Below are 11,612 nucleotides of genomic sequence, written 5' to 3'. Positions count from 1 at the left end.
ACCAAATGGTTAATTAACAATTGGTAATTAATTAATTTGTTTGGTACTAGTATCTTGAACAAGGGAAATGAATCATACTTGACAGATGTGGTTATGTAAGTTGCATAAGTCCTTTGAGGAATCTTGAAAAATTGGGTGAATATTTTTATGCATTTAAAAAACGATCATGTTCACCAACATACCCCCTTCTTCCCTCTCCCTTTCATAACTGGTCCAGACAAGTGATAGGAACATAGCACATTGAGAAAGCTAAACAAAAACAATCAGTACAAATATTTCTATGGCACAGATGTATATGTCTAGGTCATACCTATTACACTTCACCTATAGGCCTTGTTGTGTTTTTTTAGAAGTACTTTGTATGCTGCCTGGTCGTGCGGTTTGCACGCTGGACTGTCGTTCAGATTTATCGATGGTCCCGGGTTCAAACCCTGCCCGCTCCCATCCCCCGTCGTCCTGCGGGAGGTTTGGACTAGGAAGTAATTATCTTCAACTCTGAAGGAACATCCGAAACATGTAAAACATTTTACAAACATTTTTACAAAGTTAATGTTCAAGTTGTTGAGACTGTTTCTAATGGTACATTTAGTTAATGTTCAAGTTGTTGAGACTGTGTTTCTAATGGTACATTTAGTTAATGTTCAAGTTGTTGAGACTGTTTCTAATGGTACATTTAGTTAATGTTCAAGTTGTTGAGACTGTTTCTAATGGTACATTTAGTTAATGTTCAAGTTGTTGAGACTGTTTCTAATGGTACATTTAGTTAATGTTCAAGTTGTTGAGACTGTTTCTAATGGTACATTTAGTTAATGTTCAAGTTGTTGAGACTGTTTCTAATGGTACATTTAGTTAATGTTCAAGTTGTTGAGACTGTTTCTAATGGTACATTTAGTTAATGTTCAAGTTGTTGAGACTGTTTCTAATGGTACATTTAGTTAATGTTCAAGTTGTTGAGACTGTTTCTAATGGTACATTTAGTTAATGTTCAAGTTGTTGAGACTGTTTCTAATGGTACATTTAGTTAATGTTCAAGTTGTTGAGACTGTTTCTAATGGTACATTTAGTTAATGTTCAAGTTGTTGAGACTGTTTCTAATGGTACATTTAGTTAATGTTCAAGTTGTTGAGACTGTTTCTAATGGTACATTTAGTTAATGTTCAAGTTGTTGAGACTGTTTCTAATGGTACATTTAGTTAATGTTCAAGTTGTTGAGACTGTTTCTAATGGTACATTTAGTTAATGTTCAAGTTGTTGAGACTGTTTCTAATGGTACATTTAGTTAATGTTCAAGTTGTTGAGACTGTTTCTAATGGTACATTTAGTTAATGTTCAAGTTGTTGAGACTAGCATTTTGTTTTTAGGCTACTTGAATTAATCTTGTGTTGAAATGCGAGCGAATCTATGACCTCCTTCAGTCGTGAAACGACTATGGATCATCTCATCAAAATGAATGTCTGGGCATATGGTCGGAACGTTGTCGCTCACACAGCAGCGCCCCCCCCCCCGTCTCCAAGGAGCTAATGTTTCCAAAGGAACGACAAGTTTCTGTTAAAGTTCGGGATCAGCGGCAGCGTCTGCCAGGGAGTAGCACTGTATGCTGCAAGCTGCTTAAGTTTCGCCGGCTGCTTATTTGTCCTCAGGGTAGACTCCCGTAGCCTTTTCTGTGTTTGGGTATAGCTGTGAGGCAGCAAAGATTGAATTCAGAGTTCTCCTTGCCTACAATAGGTAGCCAAGGTTAACGTGACTCACATGCCCGAATCTTACTGGTTTAGGCTCCAGTTTACTCACCTTTGCCCAAACTCCTGCTAGTGATATCAGTTCCGCTGGGTGGACTCAGAGGCGCCCAAGGATTCCGAATTGAAAATCCCAGTCTTCACCAGGATTCGAACTCGGGACCCCCGGTTCGGAAGCCAAGCGTTTTACCGCTCAGCTACCGCGCCTCTCCAGGCCTAACTGAAGTCTTATAATTGATGTAATTGTTTTGAAAAGGCTCAATCTCTTATTCGTATATCAAAAAAAAAAATCCGCAATAAAAAAAAATGTTCAAGTAAATGCAGTTTACAAGATTACTATTCGTTTTAAATTAGGTCTAACTTATAAAATAAAGCTTACTAATTAGCTTTTTCTCTTTAAAAAACTGCTTGCATAAGTGATTTAAAAAAATTAGATTTTTCGCTTTCAGGAAAAAAAAAAAGTAGCCGTTGCATCACAACTTTGAATGGTCAAAAATATTGTGATGTCGGATTTTCACTATCTTTTCTAGTTTACGAGATCTAAACGGGACGGACGGACAGACAGACATTTCACACAAAACTAATAGCGTCTTTTCCCCTTTCGCGGGCCGCTAACAAAAAATACATAGGCTACGTTTGATCAAATGCATACCAAGATTTGTTAATAATCGAACTGGGATTTCCCGCTTAAAGTAATCAAATATTTAGATTTATTTGTAGTGCAAGAAATCCAAGACGTACGTGTGTCTTCTTGCTTGAATTGACTTAGGTCTAAAAAAAAAATGGTATTAAATGTAGAACTCGTTGCTAGTCGCTTCAGAGTCAGAGAGAAAGTCAAAAATAAATTCCACCAAGGAAAGAAAATATGTGTAAAAACTATTAAGAAGGCAAAAGAAGTTATAGTCCAGGCCAAATCATCCGCAGTAGCGGCCATAACGTAAGTTTGTTACAACTTACTACTACTAATCTAGATGTAGATCTATAAATATAATAATACGCTACCTAAACATTGATTATCGAAAGTATGAATCGATGTGCTTTTAGTTCTATAGGCCTATATTTAATACAAATTGACTGCTATAACGTGACCTAGGTTGAGTAGGCCTATTTGTATACTAATATTTATTGATTCATCTGCGTGCATTCATTGTTTCTTTGAGACAGAAGGAATCACAGGCCTCAGTATCATGTGCATGTTGTTTTTTTTTTTCATTATTATTGAGCATTTGCTCTATTTTTTAATTGTTATAGGCCCCTATTTCGTCCAATGGTACGGTACAACCTATTCTTTCGAGGGTTGTTGGTCATAAACTCACGATATAACTTGGTAGAATACCCATATTAAGACCTAGAGCCAGTAGAGAAAGAATTTAACCCTGATGCCAGAAATGAGAGATTGACTCTTCATTTGATCATACCCCTTTGGGACACAAATGCTTAAGCCAAGCCGGTGTTCCGCCTTTTTGTTGTGGCCGGAAACCGAGCTCAAGAACTCCGTATTCTTACATTGTACCACTACTAAGGCGCGGTTGCTGAGTGGTAAAGCGCTTGGTTTCCCGACCTGAGGGTCCCGGGTTCGAATCCTGATGAAGACTTTTATTTTCAATTTCGAGATCTTTAGGGCGCCTTAGAGTCCACCCAGTTCCAGTAAGTACCTGACATTAGTTGAAAAAAGTAAAGGAGGTTGGTCATTACTGAAGGCGAACGATTCAGGGTCACCCTCTGAGCCCTCATATTTGTCTCTGAAAGCCTTCCACATGGGAGACGTAAGCACGTGATAGTGCATCGTGATGCCACCCTGTGGAAAACATTCTGCTCTGGCAGAAGAAAGGCTGGAATAACCACAAAGGTCTCACCAGCCACATGAGAAGGCACACAATCGCAGTGCAAAGTCCTCATCTACCTGGATGACTAAAGTGTTTATCAATGTATCACGATAGACAACTTAATGTCTCTTGCATCAGAGCCGGCCTTATGTTATCAGAGGCCCTAGGAGAAGTGAATAGGGTGCCCTAAAATGAAATAGAAAAACATAAAATTAAGACCGAAAAATATGTAATGAATTTTTTAAAATGTCCGTATATATTGCTAAATAACAAATAAGTTAAATTCTTTTAGCGCCGATAGCACGAATGTGCTTCAGGATTCATGATCACCAGACTAGAAATAATGTTTTGACATTTCATCAAAAGGAAGAAACAATGGTCTTCTAACATATGTAGTCTAACAAGGAGATCTAAAAAGTTGTGAATAAACATTGTATCGTAGTAGAGACTTACAGCTAAGCTAGTTCACAATAGTCACATAGACTTACAGCTAAGCTAGTTCACAATAGTCACATAGACTTAGAGCTAAGCTAGTTCACAATAGTCACATAGACTTAGAGCTAAGCTAGTTCACAATAGTCACATAGACTTAGAGCTAAGCTAGTTCACAATAGTCACATAGACTTACAGCTAAGCTAGTTCACAATAGTCACATAGACTTAGAGCTAAGCTAGTTCACAATAGTCACATAGACTTAGAGCTAAGCTAGTTCACAATAGTCACATAGACTTACAGCTAAGCTAGTTCACAATAGTCACATAGACTTACAGCTAAGCTAGTTCACAATAGTCACATAGACTTACAGCTAAGCTAGTTCACAATAGTCACATAGACTTACAGCTAAGCTAGTTCACAATAGTCACATAGACTTACAGTTAAGCTAGTTCACAATAGTCACATAGACTTACAGCTAAGCTAGTTCACAATAGTCACATAGACTTACAGCTAAGCTAGTTCACAATAGTCACATAGACTTACAGTTAAGCTAGTTCACAATAGTCACATAGACTTACAGCTAAGCTAGTTCACAATAGTCACATAGACTTACAGCTAAGCTAGTTCACAATAGTTACATAGACTTCTATGTTGGAGGTTTCATCCAGGTTTCACTATTTTGTCTTAAAAAAAAAAGAGTCCTGAGCGAGGTCCCCACCAACTTGAGGCGGCTGCCTAGGTTGCCTATGCTTAAGGCCGGCCTAGCTTGCATTAAACTATTCTATTGTCAACTTTGTCTCAATGTAGAACTACCAATTGGGATACTTGGGAATCTGTCAAAAGTGCCTTATGGCGTGCTGCGATCCTAGCGCTGACAGCAGCGGGACTATATGCAGCTTATACTGTGTACCTGATCTTCTTGGCTGCAAGGAAAAGAAACTATCAGGTCAGTTACGGCTGAGGTAGATCTAGCTGGCTAAATTAATATTAGTCTTTGTAGGCATGGGAAATAATGAAGTCATTGAATACATAAAACACGGAAGCATAATTTACGAATACAAAACAATAACAAGAAAAACAAACACACACATTCATTACCTTATAAAACACTGAGAAAGACACATTTCTTATTCCATATACTATGACTGAATCATACAATTCACTTTCTGTTATGTCTATCACTAGACGATCTGCAGCCATTGGCGTAGCAAGAAATTTTTTCGGGGATGGGGGTCTGTGGGATTTGTTTTCTTCCCTCACACACACGAGTTTGAGTTTATTGCGTATGTGTGTGTGTGTGTGTGTACGTAATTAATCTTCATTACATTCTGATTCTTTATTCTTTCGGACGTTACTTACTCCTTGAAGAAACCTAGATCTAGTAGAAACCTAGACCTAGTAGAAACCTAGACCTAGTAGAAACCCCGCCCTTGCTACCTAGGGGATCTGGGTCAGCGATGTGAACTATCAAAGTGGGGTCCGGGGTGAAACCCCAGTGCAGCCAAGAGGGTTTTGAGCTTAAAATCAATCTCCAGATAATTTTGACGATAAAACTCCCCTTTTTTGATACTAAAAAATCTCAAGCAAACTACTATCGACAAAGTACAGGAGCTTAGCAAAGAACAAAGTACAGGAGCTTAGCAAAGAACAAAGTACAAGAGCTTAGCAAAGAACAAAGTACAGGGACAGGAGCTTAGCAAAGAACAAAGTACAGGAGCTTAGCAAATAACAAAGTACAGGAGCTTAGCAAAGAATGTTTTTAAGGTTAAGCCTCCACCTTCCAACAAAAGGAAAAGCAAAGCTACAATTTAAAAATATCATAAGTGTAACCAAAGGGGGGTTGTGTTTACCCCCCCCCCCTCCATTAAAGTACTAAAGCGAAACTATAGTTAACATTTTTTACCAGTTGCTAGGCTTCTTTAAGTGCAGTGATAAACAGATTTGGTTTTAACCAACAATTTTTTAAATAGAAGAGTATCAGGGTAATAATATCAGACTATGCATTTTTCAGTTTAAAATACCGGAAATAAAGCTTGCTGATTCTGGACAAATTGTTGCAAAATTCCTTATTTTCCTGCTATTTTCTTGAGTGATTCCGATGGACGCTAACAAACGCTTTTTGTTTTGAAATCTCTTAAACTGATCCACATTCTTTGTTGGTATTTGAGGCTTTACTCGACGATGTTAGGCAGGACGTAAACCTGTTCAGTTCTTGATTTGCTTTTTGGAAGCAGCTGAGAAACACTGGTATAATTTAAATCCTTTTCCGTAATAATCTCTAATTTAAAAACTATTTTCAACTCGATGTTTCTCAATTCAGTAATTGTATATTTTTAATCTATGAAATGACTTTTGATACATTTCAATAAAACAACGACATTGGAAAATAGAATAGAAAACCATTTTCCTGTATAACTATCAAATAATTAGCTTGCAGTATTATTGTACAACAAAAAAAGGAACAAAATAAAAAAGAGTTGTTTATTTTTTTTAAGGGGAATTTTTTTTCCTGGGGGAGGGGTGTTTGACACCCAAGCTTACCGCACCAGGGGATACCGACGCTAGTGACGCCACTGTCTATTATATCAGTTTATATATAGATCTATATCAAATAAAGTATACTTTTCAGACCTTGTGATTCTAAGGATAATGACAGGAGCAATCAAAACAACACCCATAAGAGCTATGGAGGAAACCGCTGCCCTGATCTCTCTGGATGAAAGAAGAGAAATAAAAATCCTTTCCCAATTCACTAAATTGGAAACCTTGGAGAGGCACCCACTCAGAACAAAAATCCACAAAACTGGCACAAAAACCGTCTCAAAAGGACCAATTTCATACAGGAATCTCTAAACCTAAAAAAGAAACACCAACTTGAAAAAATTACTCTGGAATCCTCGATACACTATAATGAATCTCCACCCTGGGACGAAAGCCCTCTTCCTACTGTAAGGGACCATATTGAAAACATAAAAAGAAAATCTGATTACAGACCAACAGAGCTCAAGGAAATAGTGAACTGTTTTCTACATACCAATTACCCTAGCAATCAGTGGATCAGAGTTTACACGGATGGCTCATCCCATAAAGCCACCACAAATGGAGGAGCTGGAATACTTATCGAATGGCCAGATGGAGGAAAACTAGAAAAATCCTTTGCAACTGGAGAGCTCTCTGACAGTCACAGAGCAGAAAGGGAAGCACTAGCACTAGCTGCTACCATGCTAGCAAATCATCCAAGTTCCCCTCACAGTCAGATTGTCTTTCTAACAGACGCAAAAACAACCCTCCAAAGCTTGCAAAACTCTGATTCCCCTTACATTAAAAACCTCAGAACAGCACTTACAAAGCTCAACCACAACAGCAAAAAAACTGTTATTCAATGGATACCAGCTCACATACAACTAGCAGGAAATGAGAAGGCTGACACACTCGCCAAGAGTGGGAGAACAAACTCACAAGTAAACTCTGCACTCTATCCAGAAGAAATTAATTGTAGATAAAATAAATGAGAAATGGACGAGCTCCCATCCAAATCACAAGAAAGATGATGCTTACTATAAGCTATCCCGACAAGACCAACGTCTAATCTTTCGACTCAGGACCGGACACAACAGAATGCGACAACACATGTTCCGGAAGCTCAAAATTGGAACCAGTGAAATCTGCCCATGTGGAGTATCACCAGAAAATGCCGACCACGTCCTCCAAAACTGCTCTCTCTACCAAGAGGCCCGTATAAGACATTGGCCCCAAATCACCCCAATAGAAAGAAAACTATATGGAGAGCTCCCTGATTTGGAAACCACTGCGCAGTTCATCTCATGTATTGGTCTAGTCATATGAACACTCCAACATAACAATGAGAACGATGAAGAAGAAGAAGACCTTGTGATCTATCGGGCAGATGATGTTAAGGTTATCTGTTTCTATGGCCGACAGTTAACGAGGATGTCATGTGACCAGCACAACGATCAACTGCTTGAATGCTGTTAATAAAGACATTCACAAGAGATTGTTATCATCAGCGATTTGTAAGCGAGTAGTCTGCTGCTGATGGACCTTTCTTATCCTTGAATATGCATATCTGTTGCAAGAACGTTTAATATGAACACTTTTCAACTTTTGGTTTGTTATGATTGAAATGTTTTGGTTTTCAAACTTCAAAATCACGCAAACATCTCGCACAGGTCGTCCGGGGTGGGTGGAGGAGTAGGTGGCGGGCAGAGTTCGAACTCGGGACCATCGAGACGACGCTCCAAAGCGCATAATTCATTAATAGGCAACTATCGCGTTTAGCCTTTACTCTATTAGTTATATTATATATGGCTCCTTTTGTCTCGAAAGGCAATGGATGCGCCCAAATGAGTCACTGGTTTTGGCTTAATCTTGAGACGGGGCAGAATCTGGTGTGGCTAATCAAGCCAATTCTAGAACGGCAGACTTTGCCACAATTCGTACATGTGTATGCCTCTGATTTAGGGCTAGCAGACAGGGCAGCTTTCTTTTTATCCCTCTTGATTAAAGCCGCTTCAATTATTTTGTTCTCAGCAAGGGTTGTCCCAGCACGCACAGTCTGTCTCCATGCACTCCGGTCTTTGGCTATGTTTTCCCACATACTTTCGCTGATGCATGAGGCTCTCATGTCTCGCTTGCAGACATCTCTATATGTTAGTCTTGGGCGGCCCTTGGGTCTGACTCCTTCCACAAGCTCAGCATATAAGATATCTTTCGGGATTCTGCCATCTGGCATGCGGGTGACATGTCCGAGCCAGCGTAATCTTCTTTGTGTCAGGAGAGCATACATGCTGTTCATATTGGCCAATCTTAAAACTTCTTGATTGGAGACATGGTCCCTCCAAGAGATGCCCATTATGCGTCTCAGGCAGCGCAAGTGGAAACTATTCAATCTGTGCTCTTGGTACATGTATGTTGACCAGCTCTCACTGCCATAAAGGAGAGTGCTCACAACACAGGCATTGTAGACTAGGATTTTGGTCGCTGTGGTCAATTTACCATTTTCCCAGACGCGCTTGGAGAGTTTTGCCAATGCTGTGGTAGCTTTTCCTATCCTTTTTGTCAGCTCGATGTCTAAGTCTAGGTTACTGACAATTGTTGAACCCAAGTAGGTAAATTCCTGCACCACTGAAAGGGTGTGGTTCCCAATTTGTATTATAGGTATTTCTGCGACGTCTTGTGCCAGGATTTCGGTCTTGGAGAGACTTATAGTAAGGCTAAACTCTTGACAAGCAGCTGCTAAGGCGTTCACTAGCTTCTGTAGACCTCCTTGTGAGTGAGATACGAGTGCCGCGTCATCGGCAAACAGCAGCTCCCTTATCAAGATACGACGCCTTTTCGTTTTGGCTTTAAGACGTGCCAGGTTAAAGAGCCTTCCATCAGATCTGCTATGGATGTATATTCCGTCTTCCAAGGATTTAAAAGCACTGGATAGTACGATTGAGAAGAAGATGCCAAATAGTGTAGGGGCCAGTACACATCCTTGTTTGACACCACTCTTAATGGAGAATGGCCTGGAGGAAGAACTTTCAAACTGAACGGTGCCCTGCATATTTTCGTGAAAAGCTGACACTAGTTTTCTTAACTTATTTGGGCAGCCGATTCTCTCTAGTACAGCAAACAGACCGCTTCTGCTAACAAGGTCAAAGGCCTTGGTCAAATCAATAAATGCTATGAAGAGGAGCTGCTTTTGTTCTCTGCTCTTCTCCTGTAGCTGCCGAAGAGAGAAAATCATATCTGTTGTAGATCTACCTGCCCTAAAGCCACACTGCGACTCTGGATAAACACGATCTGCCAGGATCTGTAATCGCTTTAGTAATACTCTAGCAAAAGCCTTTCCGACTATGCTAAGCAGTGAGATGCCTCTGTAATTGTTACAATCAGAGCGGTCGCCTTTATTTTTATAAATTGTAACAATGTTGGAGTCTTTCAATTCCTGGGGGACCATTCCTTGTTCCCAGCACAAGCTTAGCAGTTCATGGAGTGGTTTGATTAGGGCATGTTTTCCAGCCTGAATTACTTCAGCAGGAATGCCATCTCCTCCGGGTGTTTTCCCATGTGCAAGCATGTCAATGGCAATGCTCAGCTCCTTTACTGAGGGCGTTTCGTCTAATTCCGTCAAAACTGGAAGTGATGGGAAGTTGGAAACAGCATTTGGTGAGATGGCGTTTTCAATCTGGTAGAGTTCTGCATAGTGTTCAACCCATCGTTCCATTTGCAGCGCACGATCGCTGATGATTGAGCCATCTTTTGACTTGAGCGGAGCACACTTGCTGGTGTGAGGTCCAAAGGCTTTTCTCATGCCCTCATATAGTCCTCTTATGTTACCACAGTCGGCACAAGATTGAATATCTTCGCATAGCTCCTGCCAGTATTTGTTAGCACATTGTCTCGCTACTCTTTGGGCATTGTTACGTGCAGCTCTGAGCCTTTTTAAGTTGCTTGGGGTGGGATCCTTCTTGTAGATTATCATGGCTGCTCTCTTGTTCGTAGTGGCAGTTTCCATTTCTGGTAGACTAGCTTCAAACCAGTCTTCGCTTTTCTTGGTTTTGTTTCCAAAGACCAGTGATGATGTTTGGTAGATTGTATCACGCATAAACGTCCAGCTTTTTTCTACCTCAGTCACAGAGAAGTTTTTAAAAGCTTCCTCTGATTTGTTCTCAAATTCGGTGCAAAGATCAGGATTTTTTGTGCTAGTAGTATTCAGGCGTGATTTTCTTTTTCCCTGTGATGTGTGGATCTTAGTTGGCAGCAGTCTTGTCCGGCAGGACACTAAAGTATGATCAGTATCACAATCCGCGCTTTGGTAGCTACGTGTCAGCAGTATATTTCCAATGTCCTTTTTTCGTGTCAGTATCATATCCAGCTGGTGCCAGTGCCCAGACCTAGGGTGCCTCCATGAGACACAGTGCTGTGGTTTTGTTCTGAAGTATGTGTTGGTAATGCAGAGCTTATTGTATGTGCAGAATTCAAGCAGTCTTTGTCCGTTCTCATTCATCTTTCCGATTCCAAAAAGCCCAAGACAGTCTGGCCAGGTAGTGTGATCTGATCCTACTCTGGCATTGAAGTCACCTAGAAGGATCATATGTTCTTTTTGAGGAATGTTTGCAATGGCTTCTTTAAGGTCTTCATAGAACTTGTCTTTGTCCTCCTGAAGCGAGCTTAGTGTGGGGGCATAGGCACTAATTAGAGTGACTTTTCCAGATGCTGTCATCATACTTATGCTTAGTAGCCGTTCCGAGCCACCAACTGGAGGGACTATCATGGGAAGAAGACTGTTCTTGACAGCAAAGCCCACACCATGTATTCGAGTCTCATCCTGTGCTTTCCCTTTCCAAAAGAAAGTGTAGTCAGTCTCGCGGAGCATGCCGTTTTCGGCCAGTCGGGTTTCTTGCAGGGCTGCAATGTCGATAGCTTTTTTAGCTCGTTGTTTATAACTGCCGTCTTCCTTGCATCGTCGATCTGCCTTAGATCATCAGTGAGACCAGGACACATTGTCCTGTGTGATGTTGCTTATTCAGGCTGTCTTGAAGTCAACCAATTACTCTGCAGGCGTTTGGGTGTAATTGTTCGGGTGTATTCCGTGTAGTTGAACAACAGT

At 40.4% G+C, this 11,612-nt stretch overlaps 1 protein-coding gene across 1 annotated transcript in view; it reads left to right on the top strand.

Annotated features, from left to right (window-relative positions):
* Positions 1–2,423: 2,423 nt before the first annotated feature.
* Positions 2,424–11,612, top strand: part of LOC129928179 (mitochondrial amidoxime reducing component 2-like) — a 33,406-nt gene continuing 24,217 nt past the window's right edge. The window contains exons 1-2 of the mRNA XM_056041222.1: positions 2,424–2,670; positions 4,802–4,940. Of these exons, the coding sequence (XP_055897197.1) occupies positions 2,516–2,670; positions 4,802–4,940 (294 nt within the window). The 5' untranslated portion in view covers positions 2,424–2,515. The remainder of the gene's footprint in view (positions 2,671–4,801; positions 4,941–11,612) is intronic.

The sequence above is a fragment of the Biomphalaria glabrata genome, chromosome 9 (genome assembly GCF_947242115.1).
Source record: "Biomphalaria glabrata chromosome 9, xgBioGlab47.1, whole genome shotgun sequence".
In the NCBI taxonomy this organism is placed as follows: Eukaryota; Metazoa; Mollusca; class Gastropoda; family Planorbidae; genus Biomphalaria; species Biomphalaria glabrata.
This window is presented reverse-complemented; position numbering and strand designations above follow the sequence as displayed.